General features: G+C 38.4%; 1 protein-coding gene across 1 annotated transcript; it reads left to right on the forward strand.

Moving 5' to 3' along the window:
• SMARCA1 (SWI/SNF related, matrix associated, actin dependent regulator of chromatin, subfamily a, member 1) lies at positions 1–27,128 on the forward strand. Its single transcript, XM_065729647.1, has 24 exons — positions 1–122; positions 2,163–2,249; positions 4,314–4,480; positions 5,325–5,425; positions 5,530–5,630; positions 6,357–6,536; positions 7,422–7,577; positions 7,844–7,975; positions 8,722–8,790; positions 9,487–9,596; positions 10,283–10,509; positions 10,785–10,906; positions 11,301–11,453; positions 12,564–12,696; positions 13,533–13,681; positions 14,325–14,444; positions 14,925–15,035; positions 15,234–15,347; positions 17,066–17,188; positions 18,664–18,796; positions 20,248–20,366; positions 20,545–20,757; positions 24,897–25,007; positions 25,657–27,128. Exons 1-24 carry the CDS (start codon positions 27–29, stop codon positions 25,726–25,728), a joined length of 3,099 nt encoding a protein of 1,032 aa, XP_065585719.1. The 5' UTR covers positions 1–26; the 3' UTR covers positions 25,729–27,128.

Below are 27,128 nucleotides of genomic sequence, written 5' to 3' on the forward strand. Positions count from 1 at the left end.
CCCCCTCCGGCCCCGCCGCGCACAAAATGGAGCCGGGCGCCGTGGCCGCCTTTGCCCGTTCGGACGGAGAAGTGCCTTCCACCTCCGCGGCCTCCTCCGCGCAGGATCCCGGCGCCGAGGAGGTACCGCTGTGGGACGGGAGGGAGCGGCGGAGCTGGCGGGGGCCGCGGCGCGGTGTGGCACGGCCTGGCGCTTCGGCCTCTGCCCGGGGAGCCCCGCCCGCCTCCGGGGGAGAGGGCCGCGGGGGTCCGGCGGGAGCTCCCCCTGAGAGCGCTGCCCGCGTGTCCCCTGTCCTCGCGGGCGGCTCGGAGCTGCTGCTGCTGAGGGCGGGCTTTCGGCGCGTGGAAGTCCGGCTGAAAAGCACGCGTGACCCGTGCTTTCCTTGCTGTTGTGCAGGAAGGCCGTGAAACACGGCAGTTCTCAGCGTGAGCTGATCGTTTTTGAGGCCGAGTTGGAGGTTTATTCGTGCACGGGAGTGCCCTTTATTCTGTAAGACTGCATTGGGAACGATGCTACGTTGACAGTAATGCCCGCTCAGGCTGCGGGCCACCCTCGGTTCCGCAGTTAGAAAGCTGCGGGGTAATGGAGTGCAATGGACCCTGCGGTGCCCCCTTCCTCTCGTACTGCTTGACTTTACCGTCGGTTGCAGCCCTTACGGCTGTTTGAGATGTATTTATGCTCTGCATGCATAGGGTGGATGCCCAAGTGTTTGCTTGTTGTGATTTGTGTTGCGTGCTTGAAGCACTTGGTTGCAAGAGTGAAGTGAACCAAAGCTGCCCACAGTACTTATGTGGCTGTGTGGTGACCCATCCACCTTAGGGCTATTGCCCTTGGGGCTCTGTTGGCCAGGCTAGTACAGATATCAAGGGCAACATTTTGAATCCTTGAAGTGTTCAAGGTTTATTCTTTCTGGACTGTGATGCTTGTCCCTGCTGCTTGTCAGTTCCACAAGCACAGAGCTGCATTCAATGAAGAGCAGCACTGATGAAAGTATGATATGCTTTTCTCTTGCAAGTGGTCAGGAGGGCTGCCTGTACCTCACACTGCTGTCATCAGGTTTTGGAAGTCTGCTTGGCGTTGTTTGGGTTTTCATCCTATTTTATTGCCTCTGACAAACAGTGCAGTGAGGAGTGAGGGGCACTGAGTGAGTGTTCTGCCTTGAAGGCTGAAGTGTAGTTTGTGAGGTTGTGAAGTTGCAGTGCTGGAGCTACATGAACTTCACACATCTGTTCATGTCCTTGTTTAACCTGGGAAATAAATATGCATATAATGACTTAATGTGATACGTTTCGAATGCTACCTGCAACTTAATTGCATAGCCTCGTGCCACTGAACAAAGGCATTTACAAACTCATTAACTAATCAAACAACTTAATTATATACTTAGTACTGCTCATCACTGCAGAGAGCTGTATCTTTGGGCCAAAACTTTAAAGGTGTCTTTTTCTTTATTTGAAGGAAGAAAGAAAAGCATACTTGAAAGTTGGAGCTGGAGGAGAACAACTCTACAAATCAGTTCTCTGATGATATTCTTTTAGAAATGATACTGTGGCAGGCTTCTGTTGGTTTTGTCTTTCCTTCCATGCAGCGAAGTCACAGTTGAAGTTGTAGAAACTTTGAACTTCCCAACTGATGGCAAAAATGAATAATATCAACTACAAGAATTCACCATTTTGCTACAGTTTCTTAAATAGTACATTGATAGTAAAATTGATCTTGTTTAATTTGTTTCTTCTGAATTATGTGACTGGATGTAGTTAAGCTTGTATTTCTAAGTGAACTCCACTTATTCACCTAGGAGTGCAATAGCAAGAGCTAAGAAATTCAGTTATCATTTTTATTTTTTCTAAGAGTATCTTTTCAAGATCCTGAGTTTATGCATTTCAGGCAAGATTTCTGTGGGAAACTGAACTTGGCCCTCTTCCAGTGGTTTGCTTCAATCCTTCCAACTTGGAGCCTACTTGTAGAAAAAAATGTGAGGATGAGATTCTGCTTACATTTTATCTGGCTCTTTCCTACTTTTTAGTTACATCGTGGATTCTGTTCTGAGTGAAGTAATGCAATCATTTCCTGTTGAAGTAATTACTTTTTATAAATCTATTATCTTTGCTTTGTAAAGTGTAGATGCTGATATTTACATTTGTTTATATTTTGAATCCCAGAAAAATGATCCTCCATTTCAACTCAAACTTCCTCCAAAGGCAGCCAGGCCTGAGAAAGAGATTGACCCAGAATATGAAGAGAAGATGGTAAGCATTTTCACAACAAAACATGCTGCAGATATTGTTTTTGTTTGAGCTGGGTCAATAAAGTTGCAGGTAATAAGTAGCTGCTGCAGGCAGGGTATGTTGGAAGGGTAAATAGGTGGGACCCTGGGGAGCACCACATGACAGTGGCCTCCATTTGGGCATGAAGCTGTTGACCACAGTGATGTGTGGCCATCCAAGCAGTTGTTTTCCTCCAAAGCATATGACCTTCAAATCCATATTTCCTCAGTTTAGAAATAAGAATGTGGTGTGGGACCATGTTGAAGGCTTCCTGTTGTCCATCCCTCCATCATGGAAGGCCAGCAGGTTATTCAGGTGTGCTCTGCCCATGGTGAAGCCGTGCTGGCCATCTTGGATCACCTCCTCATCTCATGTGTACCTTAATGTGCCTTCCAGGAGGGTCTGTTCCACAATCTTCCCAGGCACAGTGGTGAGGTTCACTGGCATGTATGTTTCCCTTTCCTATGAACAGGACTGTTTCCCTTTGTCCAGTCACCCAATGAGAGGAAGTCACTTAAATGAGAGCAATACTGAAGCTGCTAGTTTCTCATAAAAACACAAAGGTTTCAAATATTGGTCGGCCCCATTATGTGTACTCAGTAACAACGTGATAGAGAATCTGTCTAGGGCAAAAATCGAGGGAGCTAGTAGCACTGAAGAAGAGAGATAACTGAATGACTTTTATGATAAAGAAGCAGATATAGGTGGATGTTGCAGGCCTTGTTCTTAAATGACATGTAGCAAGTTCTTGGTTGAAGCTGCGTGTCTCTTTGAAGCCTTAACATTAAGTGGATGCCTAGTAATTGCAGTAGTGTTTGTGAAGCTGTAGGAGCCAGGGAGGAGTGTGACCATTAGACATAGAAAAATTGATAACTGCCTGTATGAATAATTTTTAGGCAGAGAAGGATCAAGTAAACCTGTTTGTTGATGAGTTGAATGGTACTGGTTTTATACAAACTGGCTATTTTGGATGTCAGGTTATTCACTTCTAAAATCGGTGTATTGTGAATACATTGCCCTCATGTGGCAAGACATTGCCTTGCATTCCAGGTTCACTGCTTTTTAATTTGGCTGGTTGGAGCTGTTGCTGTTGGGGCACTTTTATGTCAAAGTTACCTGCAGGAAAGCATTCTGTTGTTCATATATATATTTTTAGGAGAGGTATGGTACAAAACTATAGTTTTACTTCATGCGTTTTCACATAACCTACAAAATGAATTATGTGAGAACTGGCTTTTAAGTGGTACAGTATTATGTGATGCTTAGAAATGGCATAGAAGTGATAGCAATTGCATTCTATCCAATAAGTTTTGTATTTTATCCTAATTCTCTTTTAAAAATAATTGTGACCACTATATATATATGACAGTGTTTTGCTGTGCTTGTATAATGAGTGCATATGCCTCATGATTGAAATTGGAAATCTGAGAGCAAATGCTATGAACTATAGTACAAGCAGATTGAGCTTGTACATCACCATTACTTCTGTCATACTCCTAAAAGCAGAACATCCAATGCTGCCTAGGATGAAGTCCAGAAAGCCTTGGCACTGACATGAGCCAGTTTTCCTCTGACATGTGGAAGACTAAGATTTCATCTCTTATCAAAAATCAGAACTGTACTTTTCAAGTTATCCTTAGAAGCATTCTTACACAGCTGCTGATGTGTTGTGCCAACTTAAGGAATGTATGCAAGTAAACTGAGTTGTTTCTATTTATTTTGGGGTTTTGAAGGATGATGAGTTGTGGGGATAAGGTTATCAGCTCTTGATTGTATTATTCCACGTTGCTGTGATGTTTCTGAAGGACCTCTTGAACTGCAGGGAGTTGCAACTGGGTACCCTAAAGATTGTGAGCTGGAAGAGCTCAAGAGCTATTTTGTGATGTCTGTAGCCCACTGAGCTGGCTGAGAGTAGGCAGAAGGTCTTCAGAGTCTATGCTCATCTGAATTGTCTTTATGAGTATCTGAATTGTTTAAGAGAAATGCATTTTTTTTCTGTGAAGTTCAGTTATTGATTTTATTTCATTTGTCTTCTTTGGAAACTAGAAAGCAGATCGTGCAAAAAGATTTGAATTCCTCCTGAAGCAGACAGAACTCTTTGCTCATTTTATCCAGCCCGCAGCACAAAAATCACCAACATCTCCATTAAAAGTCAAGCTGGGACGTCCACGGATAAAGAAGGATGAAAAGCAGAGTTTGATCTCAGCTGGGGAGTATGTTTTATTGTTATTTCTGACTTAAGCTTTTGATAAGTTATTTATTTTAATGTATCTATTTTGTTAATAGCAGAGCTTTAAGTCCAGCACTTTTGCAGTCAGTGGTATATCATAGTTTACGTGTGGATTTGTGTTGGTGTGAACTTGGATCAGGAGAGCATATCTTGAGTAAAATCCTTGGTTATTGCTACTTACCATGCTCTGGTTCATGTTGTGGAGTGGTAGATGGCCTGGATTTAATTTCTTGTGTGGCATTGAACTACAAGATGCTCTCCACAATTGGAAGTTCTAACACTGCAACTTGCAGGTAGCATGGAGGTTGGGTCCTCAGCATCATCTGCCTCACTTCACAGGTTCTCTATGCTAGTCCCTAATGCAGATCCATACTGTGTGTAGTGTTGCTGAGGAGTTACCTAAAAGCAAACACCACGTTTTGAGGTGTTTACAAAATGATACTTTATCAATTCTTAAAAATACTTTTTGGGATCAAGTAAGTGAATTTTCTTAATGGTACGTTTAGCAAGTAAATAGTTAAAAGTTCACCACTTATGCAGGTGTTGTATTGCTGTGTTGCTCATTAAGATATCCCTTAAAGAATGTTTGGTACCTACTAGAGTGTAGTTATCTCTTTGGAGGAGAGAGAGATTTATCAGTCTTTCTAGTTACAGATGGAAGGAGCCAGGAGGAATAGATGATACACAGGGTGGGGTTTTTGTCAGAGATCATGGTCCTGGAACATACATGCTCACTGTGGATAAATGTGGGTTACTGTTACAACATTTTTTAGGTTTTATAGTTAGTGTTGTGAATTTTTCATACACAAACATCTTGTGTTCTTCAGTTACCGTCACAGGCGCACGGAACAAGAGGAAGATGAGGAACTGCTATCAGAAAGTCGAAAGACATCCAATGTGTGTATTCGATTTGAGGAGTCTCCTTCATGTAAGTATTCTGTTGCTGTTTTGATGTGATTAAAAGCTGATGAGCAGAACACAACTAACATTTTAAACTTAGTACTTCTACTTAGAGAAATGTTATCTTTGCAGATGTGAAAGGAGGAACGCTGCGAGATTATCAGGTCAGAGGTTTGAACTGGATGATCTCACTGTATGAAAACGGTGTTAATGGCATTCTGGCAGATGAAATGGTAAGCAGTAATCTTTGGAAATTTTTGTGGAAAATCACCATCCTTTTCTGTCACTTCTGATTTATTTGTCTTATTTTATATCCTCTGTTTTCCCAACAATGAATATACATTGTTATTCTGTTAGTAAAAAATACATGGAAGAGATATTAAAGTTACTATTCCAGTTATGCAGATAGTAACTGCAGGTCCATGTGTACTTCAAAGAAGTAGAAATGGATTATCATTTATTTTTGTATGTGACAAATATGTTTGTAAGTAATAGCAGTGTGCAAATTCTTTCCTTCTTCCCTACCTAGAAGGATGAATGCATGCAACCTCTAAGTCCTTTGATAAGAGTTCCTTTGCATCTGGAGTTAAAGTTAATGTATCTTAAATATTTAAATAATTCTTTAGTCAAAATAGAATAATTTAGAATGATGAAACAAGATGTATAAGCTAAGTGGGATTTCAATATTCTGTGGATGTTATTTTGAGCAAAATTCAAACATTAAAGTACAAAAAGTATTTAATGTATATGTAATAAGCAGTATGTGCCATTTTATAGCAGTTAGATTTCTTCAAATCTGGAATGTAATAGAATGAAAGACTGTGTTGCAAACTACAGTCTGTAGTTTGCTATGAAGTGTTTAAGTGACTTTGTAATAGACTGTAGGAAAATCGTTTGAAGCATTTCTGTACAGTGTCTTGTTTCAGAAGGTTTCTCTTTTCCCCTCTTTGTCCACTTAGGGTCTTGGTAAGACTCTGCAAACAATAGCATTATTGGGCTATCTGAAGCACTACCGAAACATTCCTGGGCCACATATGGTCCTGGTTCCAAAATCAACTCTGCACAACTGGATGAATGAATTTAAACGCTGGGTTCCTTCGTTACGTGCAGTTTGTCTTATTGGAGATAAAGATGCCAGGGTGAGTGTTCTACATTTAAACCAGTCTATTTTTCTATCAGAATCCACTGTCTGGGGGTGTGGAACTCCAGAGCCACTTCATTCACTGTCTTCAGTGGTCTTCAATTGTGTTAGCCTTGGAAATGCAGACTGTTATACTTGTAACTTTGAGGATAAAATCTGAATCAGTAAGTGAGATAATAAGTCAGTATTGAAATACAGCTTTCTGTGACTAACCTCTTCTATGATTTTTGCACTACCCCCTATTATCCCCTCTTTTTGCACTGTGGTAGTTTTATTCATTTTCCTTTTTTGTTCTCCCCTTGTTGCCTCTGTCTTCACATTCTTTAAGTGGTTGTTCCCACTTCATACTTGTATTCAGCATCTGTGCTCAGCCCTTTCTAGGCTTCTGTTTTTGAGCTTTCATTCTTCATAGTGTAGGCTTCGAGTTTGATGTAGGCTGCCTTGTTACTTTAAGTGGGAAATGAACTCCGTGGTAACCCAGTAGATTGCTTGGATATGTTACTAATAGCATCCTTATGAAGGAGAGGAGAAGGGAGGGGTATAGGTTGACTGTTTCAAAACACTTTGCTTTTGGGGAGCTTTTGGACTGGGTAGTTCAGTGTAGGTTTTTTTTTCTTGCTCCCTTGGTAGTTTGTACTGTACTTCAGCTACAGGAAAAGTTACACTGAAGAGTTTAAAATCTAGTTCCATATAGAATTGTTATACCTCTAAAGTGGGAAGGATTGACAGCTTTAGTTACAGTAACTTCCAGTTGTACCAAGTATTTTTCAGACTTGTTTTGCGTTCTAGCTTAGTGCTTTAGTAACACTGGCAGAGAGATTTTCATGAATTGAAAAGGCATTGTTTCTTTTTAAAGGCTGATTTTTCACTTGCTCTTTTGTAGGCTGCTTTTATCCGTGATGTTATGATGCCTGGTGAATGGGATGTTTGTGTTACATCGTATGAAATGGTCATTAAAGAGAAATCGGTCTTCAAGAAGTTTAACTGGAGGTACCTGGTAATTGATGAAGCCCACAGAATAAAAAATGAGAAGTCTAAGGTAATCTCAAATATTTGATCCTTTTCAGATGTTTTTATATGAGGTTCCCTCTGATTTTTTAATAGTATTTAAATGTTAGGTATGTGGAGTTCAGTTTTTATTTCCTTGTTAAAAGCTGTTGGGCTGTAAATATTAGCTTCTTATAGGTCACTGTCTTTAAATTCAGTTCACGTGGCTTCATTTTTCAGAAACCAATGAGAATAGAAACCAATGAGAATAGATTGTTTAAATGTATATTATGTTAATGACTATTTGTTTATTTTCAGTTGTCAGAGATTGTCCGGGAGTTCAAGACCACGAACAGATTGCTGCTTACAGGGACTCCTTTACAGAATAACCTCCATGAACTGTGGGCGTTGCTTAATTTTCTTTTACCCGATGTCTTTAATTCTGCAGATGTAAGTAGAGGCTTGGAAGTAAAATTGTGTTGTCTTGATTCTCAAGCTGGATTCTCAAGCTGCTTTCTGTAGAAGAGAAGAATGTTCAGCCTATTAAGAGACGTTAGCTGTGGAAAACGGATTCAGTAGAAGCTCTGTGGCTTGCTTAACTAAGTTTTTTCTCTTGGTGTTTGTTTTTTTTTTTTGCTGAATCTAGTTAAGGCAGCCTATTCGTGCAGGTAAGGTCTCAGACTTGCATTAACAATTCAGTAATTTGGGAAGATGAATTTTGCCAAGTGGAGTAAAAGTTGAGAAGGCAGTACAGAATGGAGACTGTGGCACAGCCAAATGTGCATAAGCTTTTTTCATTTAGAACTAGAATCATCTTTCAGAGTTAATGTTCCCTTGTACATGCATTACTTGTATTTTAGCTGTCACATTTTCAATTGCATTTACTACTTAAGGATTTGGCTTTAACTCTTGTATCACTGTTAAACAAGCACAAAGGGTGGGAGTTCAGGTACTCCAGTGACCATGGAGTAACACTGAAAATGGAACATAGTGGTAATGTTTTTGTCAGTGGAGTTACTCAGTTGGCTTAAATGCTGTAACCTTCTGGGTAGCTGGCGAGGAGTTTTGGCCCTACCTTTCTTACATTCATAGAAATCATTTGTCACTTAGCTTGAGGAAAGGAGAATCAGTATGAGTCTGCTAACACCACAAATGATAAAAACAGTTTGTATTAGTTGTTCTATTTCTTTCCACAGGATTTTGACTCATGGTTTGATACCAAAAATTGTCTTGGTGATCAGAAACTTGTAGAAAGGCTTCATGCAGTAAGTAAAGCTTTAATCAAGTGTCATTAGCATACATGGTGTTTAAAAAGAATCTTTTTGTCTTAGTCACAGTTCAGATGAAGATACTGAGTTAAAAAACTCCCCCAGCTGAATCCTATGAAATGCTAGAACTTACAAAAAGCAGTGACTATGAACAGTAATGTTACTGTTTTGAGGCAGACCAAATCTATATGTAAAATAGAAAAATTTTGAAACCTTTTGGAAACTGTTATCCTGAGTACTAATCTCATACAGCCTTTATGCAAGCCTAGAGAGGCATGTCTTCATCTTTAGTTTGCCATGCATGTGATAAGACTTCCTTCTGATTTATCACTTAAAACAAAAGTGTAATATATGGTGCTTATCTTTGAAATTTTGATGTAGTTTTGTTCCTCTAGTCTGTTTTGTTTACGTCTTTAAAGGGAAATAGACTTCTGTAAGCTCCTGGATTTGGTTCTTGCTCAGGACAGCTGCTGGGATGAGTATGGCAATCTGTGTGGTACTACACATTTTTAATGTCAACTTGGGAATGTGGTAATGGATGTCATTTTATAGACAGTGGCAGAGAGTTGTTCAGGAGTCACCATGTCAACAACAAATATTTATTAGTTTAGAGTAATCATCACAGAAATGAATTTAACTTTGTATTTCAGGTGATCACAGCTGTGTCTTTGAAAAGACTCTTAACTTTTGTAGGTTTTGAAGCCATTTTTATTGCGTCGCATAAAGGCTGAAGTAGAAAAGAGTTTGCCCCCAAAGAAAGAAGTAAAAATTTATCTTGGACTCAGCAAAATGCAGAGGGAATGGTGAGTTCTGTACCAGGAAGGAATCTTTCTTTATGCTGAAGAACACTACAGCTCTTCATGAAGACTTTTTTGGTAGCTGCATGTTGAAACAGTCAAATGGAGAAACCTACTTTATATCTATTCTGGGGACGTTTTAGTGATGTGCAGGTTGTGAAGATCTCAGGGACTGTAATAAGAAGGGATGGGAAGAATAAAGCAGAACCTTAAATTCCTTCCTTAAGTTTATTTGAAGAAATGTATGCTGACTAAGTTTTGTTTTTATTTATTTTTAACTGCAACTAGGTATGTGCCAGTAAAACTGAGGTGAAATTTCATATGGCCACAGGAGCCATGTATCCAGAAGAAAAGTGAAAAGGAAAAAGTCAGGTCAGTGTAGCAGCTTCAGGAGAATCAGGGAAAATCAGGGAAACCTTTAGTCAACCCTGTAGTCATAAAGTAAGAAAAAGCTTTAAAGCCAGCAAGTGACAGGCTGCTGTCACTCTCAGGCAAATTGCCTTTCATGTTAGGTATGGATTTTATCAGATGTTTTCTCCAAGTTTGATAATAAAATGGCTCATTTGTGTTTAAAAAAAAAAACAAAACCCTTTTGCTTCTAGAAATTAGTAATTGGGCTTTGCAGGTTTCATTCATGCTTTAAATATGAAATAAAAACCCAGAGTTACTCAAAACTGCCTGTAAAACTTCAGGTATACAAGGATCTTGATGAAAGATATTGATATCCTAAATTCAGCTGGGAAAATGGATAAGATGCGTCTGCTGAACATTCTGATGCAGCTACGGAAATGCTGTAACCACCCTTACCTGTTTGATGGTGCTGAGCCTGGCCCTCCCTACACCACTGACACACATCTCATCACTAACAGTGGTAAAATGTTAGTTCTGGATAAACTGCTGGCAAAGCTCAGAGAGCAAGGTGAGTTGAGCTTGTGAGTATTAGCGATGTGAACAGTCCTCATAGGTAAAAATTGTCTTTTTACAGCTTGCAGAAACTCATCTGAATGCATTTGTTACTTTCAGTGAGGTTTTGTTTGAAAATCAGTTTTCAGTATGCCTTAATGTATGGAGGGATGGAGGAAACCTTATAGGAATGGCGAGGAAGAAGTATTTTTATAAAGAAGCTTAAGTTATCATAATAGCTCTGTAAAAATGAAGATAAAGCCATCAGCTGGAGCTTCTGTGTTCTGCCAGGTTCCAGGGTGCTACTCTTCAGTCAGATGACCAGGTTATTGGACATTCTGGAGGACTATTGCATGTGGCGTGGCTATGAGTACTGCCGACTGGATGGGCAGACACCACACGAGGAAAGAGAGGTAAGAAAGATGTGTAAACAGGAAATGCCTGATTTACATCTTGTTACTAAACTGTTGTGTTAAGGTATGTAATAGTTTAAGGCGTGATACTTGTCATTCCTTAAAAGGAATTGTTCATTTAAAATAAAGGAAAAATGCTGCACTTTAAAAAGGCAGTAAGACTGTCTTTTTCTAATAAAAAATCCATAGTAAAGTAGGTTTCATGGGTTCTTCAACTAATTGAATGACTTAGTGTTTTGTTAACTCTGAGTAGGTTTGTGCAGGTGAAAATATCCACGTGGTTACTTCTGGTATTTTCACAGAGCACTTATCTCTAAACTCTGAAGAAATTTCTTGGAACACTCACTGATGTTTTGGGAACAGCTATAATGCATTAATGACACTTCTCTTTTAGGAAGCAATAGATACGTTTAACGCTCCCAACAGCAGTAAATTCATTTTCATGCTGAGTACCAGAGCTGGGGGTCTAGGAATTAATTTGGCAACAGCTGATGTGGTTATTCTCTATGATTCAGATTGGAACCCTCAAGTAGATCTGCAAGCCATGGTGAGTTAATCTTCTAATACATGGTGGTTTGTTGAGGTTACTGTTGTTCAACTTGAACGCTTCCAGAACCTGCTTTTTAGTTACTTTTCTTTACTATTTTTTTTATTACCAGCAGACTAAGGAGTCAGATAAAGTACTTAGGCTGTTTCCAAAGTAATAGGAAAAAATTGAAAACCCTTTTGAAAACCTTATGCTTCTGCAAATCACCTTTTGTTTTTCTGCAAAAGTGTAACATTTACCCCTGAAAATGTGGGGGGGAAACCCTGATGTTTAAATATGCTTGTTTTTCTTTCTGACTGCTAATTAATGTCTAAAATCAAGTTGCCGTTTGTGGGTTAAGAATCTCATGAGCCTTCTTGCATGCTTGGGGCGGTTATTTTTTTCACTGTTAAGTGCATTGAGTATTTACTGCAAATATCCCATGCCTTCTTTTGAGGTCATGCTGTTTACTGATCATAAACAAAACTTCTGGTGTCTGCTGAGTGTGATTTGTGAGCTTTAGGAATTTCAGGGATATCATGCTTACCAAATCTGTTTTTAAAAAGACAGTCAGAGAATGCTGGTGCCAGCACTTGAAAAGACCATTGTTTATTGGAGACAGTTTCATGAATGTTTTGTAGAGAGAATAACCACCAGTTATGATACCTGTAAACATAGTAGATCAGTCATAGCTTCATATACTGTGCACTGTGAGCTCTGTACTGAGGACTTAATGTAGCCAGCTTGAGGCAGCTGTGGTATTGAAGCTGCAGCTGCACGGACTTTGCACATGGAGTTAATGCTGTCAAACCAAGGATGCCATGTTCTGATGCTTCTGTGATATGAACTCAGTGAAGTGTGGGCTTGTGTACACATATCCCACAGCTGCAGTTTAGACAGATATTTAATTATCTGTATTTACAATCAAGTAGACACAATTATTGCAAGAGACCTCCAATGTAAAAGGTGTAATGGCCAGGTATAGCTAGGTAACACTTGGCTCCTTGCTTATTCAGCAGAATACAAGACATTTATGCTAGCTTCAGTCTGATGTTTCTGCCTATGTAGCAAGCTAACTATCTATTACCTGTGAGTTTTGTTGCTGAACACTCATTAATTTATGTTTGTTAGGATCGTGCGCATCGTATTGGTCAAAAGAAACCAGTACGGGTGTTCCGACTAATCACTGATAATACTGTTGAAGAGAGGATTGTAGAAAGAGCTGAAATAAAACTGAGGCTGGACTCTATAGTTATACAACAAGGTATCAACTGCTACGTATGTTTTTCTGCAACAGAATTGTTCAATACCTTAAAGTATTTGTTTAATAGCTGTACCTATGTACAGTCGGAGAGAAAGCAGGCCTTGTGTATAATAGCAGTACACTAAATCCAAGTAAATGCAGGAGTTATTCAGTTCAGCTGAAATTTTTGAAAGAACTGTTTTCTTGAGTGGTATGGGCATAGATTCAAAGTAACTGTCAGTGAACAAAGTACTGCAGGATAGGTCTACTTCTTACCACATTTGAGCTTGGTAATGATTATTGCTGCTTTGTGTGCCTTTGTTTTAAAGCTCTCAGAGGAGCATTTTATCAAAAACCAAAGTTCTGTAGCTGAGTTTGTGAGTTTATTTCTGGAAGGATGAGCTGTTGAGTGAATAATGGTCAAAATCGTGATGGTATGTGGAGAAACAGATTAGAGGTGTATGAAAAATTAACGTATTCAAGTATGTGTCAAAATCAGTGAAGTGATGGTTAAAAAGACTGAATACTCAGTGGTAATTCCTGAATAACTTGTCACTCTTAATTTTGAAATAGGATTTCAGTATTAAGTTCAGCTAACTTAAGAGTAACACTTTAAATACAAAATGGATTATCTGAATGTGACATTGTTAGCTAAGGCTTGATCCGTGACCCATTGTTGCATTCTTATATTTTCCTCAAAGTTATCAATTTCTGTTTATTTTCAGTTCAAGTGTAATTTTCCTTGGTTCATTTTGTTGTCTCCTTTTCTGCCAGAGAGCTGTAAAAATTCTGTATTCATGTTTTTATTGGAACCTTTACCTTTTCTATAGCTTTCAACATGTTTCTTTGGATTTTAGGGAGGCTCATAGACCAGCAGTCTAACAAACTGGCCAAAGATGAAATGCTGCAAATGATCCGGCATGGAGCTACTCATGTCTTTGCTTCCAAAGACAGTGAGCTGACAGAAGAAGACATAACCACTATTTTAGAAAGAGGAGAAAAGAAGGTTAGAGCAGTTCTATATAGATTTTGAAGTGTGTTGAACATTAAAAATAGATGTGCAAAATGTATTTTACAGAATACATACAGAATTATGACAAGAACAGTATAATATGTAAATCTGTTTTATATGCCCACCTATTACTTCACTATTCATAAATATTTCAAAGCTTCTGAAAGCTTGGAAGGAGTAGGAGTAGTGAATTGTAATTACTTCCATCATTTCAGACTGAGCACTGCATCTTAAGCATTGTTTAATTCATTGTGCTTTTAGGAATGTGAAGTTTTATGCTAACAATTCTAATAAACACAAGATCTTTATGGAACTTCATTGAGGAATGGGTAGCTTTGTGGGGGTAAAAATACCACTCCAACTCCCAAGTGTTATGCATAAATATCATTTAAATCTGAAGTTAAATCATAGAATGGTAGGGCTGCATCACAGCATTTATAGTTTTAGTTTAATGGGAAGACTTAGAGCCAGTTCAAAACTGGAAAACGCTGTGGGCACCTCTCCTGGATAATAAGAAAAATAAGTTAAAGTGTAAAGCACAAAAAAACCCATGAAAAATGATTTTAATGATGAAGGCTTTTTTCTCTGAAAACAGAACAACTTGAATAAAGCTAAAAATATCTTCCTGCATTTTTAGACAGCTGAAATGAATGAACGATTGCAGAAAATGGGGGAGAGCTCTTTAAGAAACTTCACTATGGACACAGAGATGAGCTTATACAACTTTGAAGGTGAAGATTATAGAGAAAAACAAAAGGTAATTTTTCTTACAAGTCTGAGAATTCAGTTTAGCATAGCTTATGTGCCTCAACCTCTAGAGATGTGTGGCTAAAAATGTTGTGCTAGGAAGGAAGAAATCACTGAGGAATTCATGTAGTTCTGCACAAGCATCAGAATTTTTCTTTAACTTAATTACAAAAAGTACAGTGTAGTCTTGAAGTATGATTTTGTAAGAATAAGTTTAATCCAGGTCCTTTAGTAAGATTAATTCACTGCTGTCTAATGGATTTTTTCCAACACTGTAGCTCTTCTCAAAATATCCCAATTAATAAACTCTACAGTTCATTCTTGACATAACAGATGACAGAATTCAGAGCCCTAGGCCATCAATGGCATTTGAGTAGGTAAAATCATAACATCCCTGAAGTGACCAAAGTCAGGGTACTGTAGAAGTATCTGCCCATGTCACTATAGCCTGCCCTGACTGTTCTTCAATACATTGTTCATTTGTTTGTAGTTGAGTATGATGGAATGGATAGAGCCTCCCAAACGAGAACGCAAAGCTAATTATGCAGTTGATGCGTATTTCAGAGAAGCCCTACGTGTTAGTGAACCAAAAGTCCCAAAGGTAAGATGCTGGCAAGCATGTAAATTATTGTTGCTTTTCTCCTCTCCCCTGTTGCATCCCCTGCTCTCACCTTGCAATAAAATTAAAGTGTAAAGTCATACGTTGCCCACTTGGCTCAATTATGGCAGCTTAAATACTCCAATTTTGTTCATGTTGTAATGTTAATAACAATGTCAATATACCTATCTGTTTTCAAAGGCTCCACGACCTCCAAAACAGCCAAATATTCAGGATTTCCAGTTTTTTCCACCACGGTTATTTGAACTTCTGGAAAAAGAAATTCTGTACTATCGTAAGACAATAGGGTATAAGGTAATGCTTTTAATTTCCCCCCTACCCATCGCCTCTGCTTTAAATTAATAAATGGCATTTTTATTCCTCTTTGCAAATTCTCTTGGAAAGAGCTAAATAAAGTAAATAAGACTACTAAATTGTTGTTCAGATCTTATTTTTTTCAAAGAGCTCATTTTGAATGAAAATGGCTTGAAGTCTCTCCTCCTGTTCCACTGTAGAGTAGAAATTATTCTATTAATCCTCTATTAAAATATATATCCTCTCATAAAAATGACATGTGGTATCTTTGTGTTTTATGGTGGTTCTTAACAGTAAGATTAAGTAGAAAAAGTGAAGGTAGTTCTGATGCTTAAGATACTTTTCCTCACAAAAAAAAGTGTATGTGGTCTAAGGTGAGAAAGTAGTTTTTGACAAATACAAGATCACCTTCCTGAGTATGGGTTGTGGGTTTTCATAGTTGTTTGTTACACAGGAAGTAACTTCAGGTAATATTGAAGTCAACTTTGTGTTGATACAAGCAAAGTGATATCAATTTTCTGTTTTGTTGGGATATAAAATGTTTAAAGATGTCAAGTCTTGAATGTATTACTGTTACAAAAGGGAAGACAAGAGACTTCTCTTTTCTCCCTACTGTGCTGGCTCAATTTCTGCCTCTTCCCTGCTGGCATTACTGGGCAAGCAGTGAGCACAGGTTGTGTTCTGACGTTGATTTTCATGACTTGTGCCAGGGTTGGGTGATTAACTGGAATAGATCCTTCTACTTCATGTACCTTACTAGAAAACAGCCATGTCTCATGGCAGATTGTAGCAAGAAGAAAGCACTTACAAAATGTGGTGGAGAACATAAACTGTCATACAAGGCAAGATAGGAAACTGGCATTGGAAATGAGTAGAATAAGTATTAACTTTTTTTTTAAGGAAAGGCTGAAGATGTTTTAAAGTCTAGTGGGAAGTAGAAACACTTTTTCTGTGAATGTCAGGATAGATAAGAATGAAAGGAAGTAAAATTAGCTGAGGATAGAACTCACAGAATGCTTCAAAAATAAGGTTGAGAGTTGCAGGTTTAAGTTGGGAGGACTGAAACTTAAGGCCAAAAAGAAGGATGTTGTGGTCACTGCTCACTTTTGAAAAGTGAAAGAATGCCAAGTGAGGATTTGGAAGGGAGAGTAAGAATTCTGGAAATGAAATGCGAATACAAGAGAATGGATTAAATTTGATATGTGGCTGGACATGGGTAGCATAACACAATTCAGTTGATGCAAAGATTTTTAATGCCTGCTGATCACCTATTGGCTGAAGTACATACATAGTAAAGTTCATAAGGTATGTTTTAGAGAACAATAGATGGGAAATAATACCTTGATTAAACTGAAGCTGCTTCAAGAAAAGTAGAGCAGGATCCTTCTATTACAGGTGAAGCTAAGCTTTACATTTAGTACTTGAGACAAGAAGGAATGAGCAGGGATAAATGAGTACATTAGCTTGTTTGTCTTACGGGATGGTATTCAATTTTGCAATAGTTAAATAGCCACAAAAGTATTTTAGTGATCTGGTATTTAAAAATATTCTTATGGTTTTGTTTCTTCAGGGTAGCCAAGGTGTGGCATGTTCTTTGTTTTTTGTTCTGCAGTAACAAATGTTTAATGGGTGCAGGTTACCACCTCAGTCCTGTGAAATTCATCAAAATGTGTTTTCAATAACATTGGACTGTTGCTTATTGATGCCTCTGGTCTTAGGTTCCCAGAAATCCTGACCTCCCCAATGCAGCTCAGGTGCAGAAAGAAGAACAAAAGAAGATAGATGAGTCTATGCCTTTGAATCCTGAAGAAACTGAAGAAAAGGAAAAGCTACTAACACAGGTGTAAATAACAGCAGGGTCAAGTATTACACTGTATTTATGTTCCATAACAGTAAAAATGTATTTGAAGTAACAGTGATGCCACACATATGAAGGAAAGCTGTGCTGTTGTTACATAGAGATACAGTAGTTCTGACTTGTTTCTCTTCTGAGACCTTTCCTGTCCCTGTATAAGTTTTAGTCAGCTACTGTGCCTTTAATGTTTGCAGCCTTTCTGAGGGAAAGATTGTGCAGTCAGTTGCTGCCCAGCAGTCCCTGCAGAAATCAGCCAGTGGCTTGCTTCTACCTGCAACTGGCCTTTGATTATTTTTTTTATTCCATCAAATCAGAGAGGACAAGTTGCTATCAACATAGGTTTTTTCACAGCTATGTAAGGCAGCATGTTGCTTCCACAGTTTCTGCTGTGGATTGGTTTGGCATGTTCTTTTCCTGCTGTGGCTGTCTCTGTCTTGCTGGCTGGTTTCTTGACATTTCAGACTGTTACATTGCTGACTAGGCTTATTAAAAGCTAATTTGTAAGGAGAAAGGTGTATCTTCAAGTAACAAGTTTTCTCTGAAACAGTCATGCACAGTGTACCTTGAAATTTGCAAGGTCACCATTTGACTGTTAATCTCACCTGTTTATAACAGGAAATATTTAAGGTGTTGGTAATGTTAGTATGGCTGTTGATTAAAAATAAATCTTTGTATTGTGTATATTAAACTTGTAAAGAAGCTGTCTAATTGTAGAGTCAGCTGTAGAACTGAGTTCCTTGTGAGAGTACTTTTGTGATGAAAGAAACTCAGTTCACTATAAGTTGCTGTTCAGGCATGTGACTTTTATTTTCTTGATGTTTTCTTCTTTCCCTGTCTTGAAAATGTAATGTCTGTTTCTTGAATGATGCTTTTGTGCATTGCATCTCACTTAACTGTTCAGTTCTGAATTCACTTCAGTACACAACACTTTTTCTTTGACAGAGCTACAGAATTTCTATTTGACTGCATCTTTTCAGACTTGAGATTTTTTGACACGGTTAAATTTTCATCTTAACTTTGTGGATGTTATAAGTAGCAGCTATTGATTTAGATGTTTGCATTGCTTGAACTTGTAATGACACCTGCAATAGAGCTTCCTGCACTCCTGAAATTTCTTGTTGCTTGTATTTGATGGAAGGTTACTTAAATGAAATTAGTGACCTGTCGTTGAGCTTTTTCTTTGTGGAAGTACTGTAGAAAAGATTAAGAGGAAGAAAAAACTACTCTTTAATGTGTGTGGAGTCATGCAAAAAAAACCAACCCAAACCTTCAATCTTTATGCTTCTAATGACTCAGTAATAAGCCCTGGGTAATAGGAGGTATGGAAATCCTGCAGGACTGTTAATCACTGTGATTGTGTGGCACTGCAGAGGCATTCTCAATTGGAGCAAATGATACATACACAAGGCAAAACTTATCTTTCTTCTCAGTAATGGCTTCTTGATCTCTTGCTGCTTGCAGGGCTTTACAAACTGGAATAAGAGAGATTTTAATCAGTTTATTAAGGCTAATGAGAAATATGGCCGTGATGATATAGATAATATTGCTCGTGAGGTGGAGGGAAAGTCACCTGAGGAGGTCATTGAGTATTCAGGTATGTGGATATGTTGAAGTATATTTCTTAGTTCTGATATCCATTATTTTTGCTGCATATTCTTCTGTAAGACATAGAATTTGGATGTGTATGGGAAGAATTTTAGTATGTAATAATTCTTCCAAGATGACTTCATTGTGTTGAAAGCTGTTTGCTGCCTAGGATGTCTGCAGCTGTCCTTACCATCCCTCAGTTGAAATCCAGAGCATGGCATAGTTGATTTACATGGATGCTATGGGTCTTGCAAATTCACAAGGTTGCTTTATAGTAATTACATATATTCCTATAAAGAGTTATGCTGTTATAGCTAGTGCACTGTCTTGGTCTTTGTTATTTAATTGTATTTGTTCAGAATTCTTCCTATTTCATCCTTAGATTAATTTTCCTAAAATCCTTCATAAAATTTAACCTTGCAGTGTTCTGTCTGTTGCTTAAAAAAGTGCATCAGGAGCTTCCCATAAATTGCTGAATTCAGAGTTGATTAAAAGATGTGATGGGAGCCACAATTACAAGTTTTCTCTGCAACTAAAGTACTAAGTAACTTGCCCTTAGGCAGCAAGTGAGAGCTGACATTAAAGCATGTCTTCTCATGGGTAACTGACCAGTTTCATCACTGTTATGAGAAGCCACCTTTGTAAGGTTTTTCAGTTTTATGTAATTCAGTTAATTATATTGGATATAGACCATCTTGCAGTTGCTAGCAAGCCACTGCTTATATGAAGGTTGCTTTGCAAGCAATGCTTTCTGTTTTAAGATGTTGACCTGCAAGGATCAGAGATGGATGTTGATGGGATCAGTAGAAGCTGAACCTTCCCACCAGCATCCTATTACATTTTGTTGTTGTGTGACGGATGGCAGCAGGGGGGTCAGTCTGACATAATGGTCTGACGTAAAAGGTTGTATGGGAAAAAGGGATAGAATTTAATTCCTCTATAAGGAAAAAAATGGCACCCACTGATGTTTGTTGGTGCTTGCTGAAGAGTTACAGAAACAAAACAGTGGATGTGAGCACAGTGAGAGGTGGGGGGGGGTGAGTTTCAGTAGTGTCAGCAATGACTGTGGTCGTCTACTGGTGCAGATGTTCACAGGTGTGGCATGCAGGCTGTTTTTCTATGCTGAGAATGCAGAGCTAATGATAGTGACTGTTGAGAAGTAGAGTTTTGTAGCTGAGAATTTGCTCTATGAATGGTGTTGTTCTTTTGTATTCACTGTAGTTTCTGTGGAAACACATAGGAGGCATTACTTCTGGAGCAACCTATGTAGTTGACTTTAAAGATGGTGAATGAAGATTTGTGCAAGCTGTCTTTTGCTAGCCCAATAAGAGGGAGAATAATGCCAATTCTTTAACATTTCACAGATCCACAAATTGTGTTACATTTTCTGTTGGAGTGCTTTGAGTAAAGGCATAAGAATAAGGGAAGAGATTTTATTTGAGTGGTTTTGTTTTGTAGCTGTTTTCTGGGAACGTTGCAATGAACTGCAGGACATTGAGAGAATTATGGCTCAAATCGAACGAGGAGAGGCAAGAATTCAACGGAGGATCAGTATCAAGAAAGCCCTCGATGCCAAAGTAATTACTGCAAGACTTTAATTCAGGGTGGTTGCTTCTTACTGTGCATGTGCTTACAGGTGGATGGAATCTGCTGAATGCTTTCAGAAAGGGAGCAGTTGGGGATGGGAGTTGCAGCTTTACGTAGCAACGTGTCAGTAATCTGCACTAATTAGTAAATGTGTGGTTTTGCTCTCAGATTGCACGGTATAAGGCTCCTTTCCATCAGCTGCGTATTCAGTATGGGACAAACAAAGGAAAAAATTACACAGAGGAGGAAGACAGATTTTTGATCTGCATGTTGCACAAGATGGGCTTTGACAAAGAAAATGTGTACGAGGAGCTAAGGCAGTGTGTGCGCAACGCTCCTCAGTTCAGATTTGACTGGTTTATCAAATCCAGAACCGCAATGGTACGTATTGCTACGTGGACTGAGTTAGTATTGTATGTCATTAAGCCTAGTTTTCCTTGAAGTACTACGTAACTTGGATTCATGCCAGAATACTGGGAATTAGTTTCTCAGCACACTTCTAAATGTTGGCTTTCGGTCTCATTCCTGGTTTTGCTAAAACAGCCTGTTCCTGTAGCACAGCAGACAACACAGTGCACAGCTTAAAAAATCTGCCAAGTCATGTGCTGCCCAGTGGGACTGATGCAGAGGCAGGCTGGCCTTGCAGGTAGCAGTGGTACTGCTGTTGCAAACTGAACACTTTAAAACGTTGTCTCAGTGTGACTTTTTCTGAATCACTGGACAACACTGAAGTCTGAAAGCATCTGAATTATATATTTGGAGGAAGCTTCATCTTTTCTTGGTTTTGCTGCTTCTAAAAGCCTGAGGAAGTTTTCAGAGATAAAATGCAAGCTAATCATTGGAGCAGTTGGTTTAAAATTAACTGTGTTTTTGAGTAAGGGTTGTTGTATGTAAGTGCTTTTTAGTTATTTTCTGAGGACTTCTGTTTGTTTTTGGAGAGTAAATCAGAGTTTGATAGATAGTAGACTAACACTCTGAATTTTGGCTGATTTTTTTCCTTTTTCTGTAGAGCAGAAACACACTTTTTAAAATGTAGACGTTGAGAGGTGACAGTGCTAACAGAAGCCTTGGTGGCTGCAAATAAGGTATGTAGACACTGAGTGTAGGATGCTTGTAATGGAGCTGTTAGCTCAGCCCTGCAGCCATTGCTCAGGTCAGTGTGATTCAGTGCACATTGAGTACAGTGTGCAAGTCTGCACCATGTAAGAAACACATGCTTGTGTAATTTGCATGTGAACATATTTATATGGGAAATGTATCCTTCCAATTTTTCTTTATTTGACATAATATGATCTTGCTTTCAAGCTGTGAGAGCTGGACAATAATGGGCATGGCTGACACACCAAGGGGAACTGTCCTCTCCTGGGTACCTGTTATAGGTACTTTCTATTGCCTTATAAACCAGTTTCTAATTGTGTTACATTGTGGTTATGTAACTCATGCTATTTTGTATACAAATCTGCCACTTCTAATAGTTCAGTAGCTGCAGAATTGCATAACTTCACAGTTTCTCGATTCAAGATGCGTTTATAAAATGTTCTTTCAGAGTTCTGGGTACAGTACCAAGAATTGTAAAAGTTAAAATGTTTTAAGTGTGTATGTGAGCAGGTAGGAATGTTTACTTTTCCACTGCTATAGTTTCACAGTGCAATTTCTGCTTGACATTTCAGCAGTTGAGGTGTTTCTGGATAGTCCAGTGCTTACCCTTAATTGAAAAGGATAGCAAGCTTTTCTTATTGAAAAGTCATTTTGAAGAAATACTGGAGGTAAAATTGTAGCCATAAAGAAATCTCCACTATTAACTTCAGTTAATTTTAACTTGCCTATGGAGTGATCCTTTTAAGTAAATCATAGAAATTGGTACAAGAAATTAAAAATATGGCTCAACATTTAACTTCGCCTGGCATACTTAAGTTGGAGGTAGTGTTAAATCTTCTGTTTAAATCTTCTTAACATATGATTAAGTCAAATTTTCCTTTTCAAAGGAGAAAGGAGTCATTTTTCTCAAGTGTGGAAATGTTTTTTTGTATCCACTGCTGAAACTGAGGGCTACAGTGAATTCTGGGCTCTTTGCTCTTAAGTTAGCATTATTGTACAACTTTGGTTTTCTACTATTAGCTGAAGGAGGGGTATAAAATACAAAATCTTTCATTTTGTATCTATTTAGTTTTCTTAGTGGTTTCAAAATGTTAGGTATGATTAAAATGCCAATAACTGGTATGTTTTGTACATACAGGTATATTGATTTGTGTGGGAACATTCACTTCTGTGGATCTGTTTTGCACAGGCTTGATACTTTCTGTGAAGGAAGTGCTGGAGAATGATTCCAAGAGTAACACACTAAATAGAAATAGAAATCATTTCAAGAGGATATGTAGTAAGTTTAGTGAAAGTTGATAAGACCTTTCCTTACAACACTGAAATTCACACGTAACCTCAAAATTGCCCTTTATTGCATTCAAACTGATATGAAACAAGCAAGAAGGGAGTGTAATTCTGAAAAGAATGTTATTGGACTTTCCAGGAAGACTTTGCATTCTACTATCCACTAGATGTCTCTTGAATTCCACATAAGTAGCTGATTTATCTTCCATCTTGTTTGTTTCTTCTGTAAACTTCTCGTTGGAAAACAAAATAGTTTCATTGATTTATTTCAGTAACAGATTTTTATCTTTAAGCAATAACTTAAGTTTGCAGAGAGAGAACTTCGGTGCTCTTTAAAGTGATAAATTTCTTAACAGGGCTCGGTGGTTTGCTCCTGTCCATGTAGGAAGAACACAATATACTGTGGCAGTAATGAATGGCCTGTCTGTTTCTGGGTGTAATTTGTGCATGTCCTGTGACCTTTCTACAAACTCTGTCCAGTGTGAGAAGAGCGACCTGGTGTATATCAGGAATAGTCAGACCTGTTGACAGAGCTTTGGACTTCTACTTTCACACTCGTGCCAACATGACTGCCTTCAGTCGTGCAGAAGGAGATGGTTCAGCACACCCATCTTATTTACTGCGATGCTAGATGTTATAGCCATGGAAGTGAAGAGCAAAGTATACCTTATCTCTTTCAATCCTGAAAAGTATCAGGCCATACTGAATGAAATTGCACTCCAAAGGTGCAAGGCATTGCAGTCTGTACTTTCGTAGTACTAAAATGAGGTGGATCAGTCCATACAGAGCTTTGTGTAGTTCAAGGCAGAATTTATCACACTGTGATGGTCGGTGTAGCAGAAGCCTGTGTGTGTGCACTAATGTCAAATGCTTCTCTGATTCTCCTGAGAAGGTTGTTTGAGTCCTCTGTCCACAGCAGACTCTGGAGTGGCAGTCCCTCTGGGAATTCTGAAATGTGAACCTGAACACCTCTTACAGTTGAACGTATCTGTATAAATGTTATTTTCCTTGAGAAATTAGAGGATTTGTCTCTTCTGGCAAATGGCTGATGGATATTTCTTAGTGCCTTTCTCTGATAATGGTTGGTCATGAATTTAACATGAACCAATTTCTTTTGCACTCAGAGGCTGAACTGATTGTTCTTGTGTGGAGCAGGTTGTCTGTCTTTACCTATGGTTCCAAAGTCTGAGTGCACTGTACACAAGTTCCAAGGATGTGACATACTCCTGGCATATAATCATCTTTCTACTCTTCTCAGCTTTTATTCATCTGTAGAGGCCTAGAGAGTGTTGTGTGTTTGGGATGCAGCATGTGTTGGGCTTGCTCACACCCAAGCTATCTCATACTTGTTGACTTCTAATTTGAACACCAGTGTTTGTGTGGAGTTTGAAGGTTTGTAGTGGTTGAATTGTGAATGTTTTTGGTTCTTCTGCTGTGGGGTTTCTTCCACATGAGTGCGATAGAATATATGTATTTATTGAGTTGGAAAGAAAAGCCAATGGAATTTGTTCTCATTGTACATACAACAGAAATAAGTACTTTGTATTTGAGGCTTTTTTTTTCAGATGGGATACAAGAATCTAATGGATTTTTCTTTACCAATCCAACTTCAGTGCAAGTATTGTGACAGTTGTCCTAGAAAATGTCATATAGTAAAAAAAAAAAAAACAATTCATGTGATTTGATCTAGATTGCTTTCAGATGCCGTGGAGGACTTGCTGCTTACAGGAATTTAAGGCCTCCTACCTTTTGGGGGTGTTCTCACTAAAATTCAGCAGTGAGTTCCAGGCTTAAAGCTGCACATGTCTTTGCCAGTTTAAAGCTCTGTGGTATCTTAACTCTTTGCAAATAAGTTGTCACAGCCCAGCAATGCTGAAGACAGTTTGGATTTCTTTTCTGTCTGTTTTAAAGATGCACCTTAAGACTTGTCTTCCTGAAATCTGGCGAAGCATGCTGGCAGGCACTGTATCATTTGCTTCATCTATATACAGTGGAAGACTGGATCAGTCTTTGAGGTATTGGTTCAGAAGATAAAGACAACTGTAAAACTGGAAGAACGGAGTCCTTTGGAGTTCAAGAACTTCAGCTATTTTTGTAAATTAGAAATTTAATTAGTATTTGTTTTGTTTCCCCAGGAGTTTCAGAGACGCTGCAATACTCTCATATCTTTAATAGAAAAAGAGAATATGGAAATTGAGGAAAAAGAAAGAGCTGAAAAGAAGAAAAGAGGAGCAAAAGTCACAGCAGTATGTTGAGCAGCACCTTACTTCCAGTGGGGTTGAAATCAATTACATGTTGTTAGAAAATGAAGATAATGGCGTTTGGTGGTTTGAAGTATAAACCATTAGTTGAGAGATTAAACAAGTATCTGTCCATTGGCAACTCCCCTAGATTTGATGTTGGTATTCCCAATTGTCCCAGTTCTTACAATTTGGGTCTTTTATTTTGGAGTAAGAAGCTGAGGAATTAAGAAAACAAAGCTCTTTCCTTTATTTTCCTCCTGCTCATGTACATGATATGATGGCTTTCCTTCAGTCGAAGGACTGTCATTGCTCCCCTGTAGCAGTTCCTGGAGGAAGAAATTAAAAGTGCCCTGTTTGTTTTAAAGGGTTATCATCTTTAGAGCAAGTAAAATGGACTGAGGTCCTTATCTTATCTAACTTGTCTTGTATGGTATCTGCTATTGAGACACCATGTCATGCAGGACTTGAGGAATGCAGGAGTAGCAGAATTCTGTCCAAAGCTAGGATCATTTTGTTCACCTGGTCATTTTAGCCTATAAAATTTGAAATATTTAAGATGTTCGCATTGCTAATCTTTTTTGATTGGTTACTTCAGGACATTTTGATGATGTCACCATTTCTGATAATTTGTTAATTTTCTTTCTCTTTTTAGTCCCAGAAGAGAAAAGCAGATCTGGCTGCTGAAAACTCTGGAAAGAAAGATGCTAAGAAAGTGAAATCATGAACTTGGAAAAATGAATTGTAAAGCTGCCTCTTCATCTACAAGTATTAATTGCCAACTTCTCTGTATCCATGGTACTCACCCAAAAATCCCTTGGCTTAATTTTGCAATTTTGTATATTTTACAATGTCTTTCTTTACCTAGAATGTGTAGCTTTATATTTTATGCATTCCAGTATTTTTGTGTACTGTATTTTGTGAATTTCATGTCTTGAGCAAAATTTACTCAGTCCTTGTTTTAAGCTTGTGCTGAGGTTTTAGCTTTTATATGTTTTATATGCTGCTGCTTTGAAAGAGAACCTAGATTCTATAGCTGTATTATTGTTGTTTCATATTTTAAATTTATATGGCTGTGGGAAAATAAACGGAATTAAAGTTATTTGAAGAGAAATATACTTCACCTTGGTCTTCCCTCCCCTCTTTTCTGCGTAGCCACGTTTAAAGTGAATGTTAAGGTTTGTATAATTGTGCCTTCATCATCAGATTTTTTCAAAGTATGTAAGTAGGATCATGAGCACGACAAAACAAAATGTAATGAGGCTGATGTCCTAATTTGGTGCCAGGATTAAATGGGAGTTTTTCTCAGAAGGAAATGCTGGAGTTTTTTTTCTAATCACTGGTTCCTGGTGGGCTGCATGTGTGCTAAGCACAGGGTGAGGTGTTCCTTGGAATGACCTCTAGATTAAACCTTTTCTATGCCTAATGAATAGAAGTGCACAACTAATGGCTTCTTTAAGTAGCAAACAAAATAATTCATCTTTGGTTGGTAGGCTGCTCAGATACCTTGCCTTGTGCTAGAAGATCCTTTGCTGTAATTAGATTTTAACTTCCTCCTTTTACCTTTGATTCAACGTGTCAGTCAGAAGCAATGGGGATATGCTATGGAGTGCTCTTTTTTAGTATTTCCATTTTAATGAGGGGATGAAAGTGTTAGATGTACCTTTTCTTGACTTTGTGAGAATGGCCTTTATTAAGCAGGTTCATAGTTTATGCTCACCTTGGAGTCTCTGCCTTTCCCAGATAAGTAGAACAGTGACTGTGACATCTAATGTTTTACTTTAATCTTCTGCCTCTGATCTGGTGTTTAGTATGGACCTTGCCACAGCGAGACATGCCCTTATAATGTCAAGTCTAGATTAATGCAGTGTGCTCTACATGGTACCTTCCTTGATGATGATGTGTAAACTTCTGGTGCAGTTTGCTTCCTTCATTAGTGGCTTGAGATAGTAACGCTGCCTTGTATTTCATGCTTTTGTTGGCTTCATTCTCTATTTCTGAATTTTGTAAAACTCAGACTTTTAATAAAAACTTGAGTTCTAGGAGAGAGTTCTGTCCACATTTTCATGTTAATTAAAATCTGTTGGAATGTGTCTGAAGCTTTCTGGGATTCATGTCTGTAAACTT

This window comes from Cyrtonyx montezumae, unplaced genomic scaffold, assembly GCF_038088225.1.
Source record: "Cyrtonyx montezumae isolate F1298 unplaced genomic scaffold, pur_monq_1.0 scaffold_11, whole genome shotgun sequence".
NCBI classification, from domain to species: domain Eukaryota; kingdom Metazoa; phylum Chordata; class Aves; order Galliformes; family Odontophoridae; genus Cyrtonyx; species Cyrtonyx montezumae.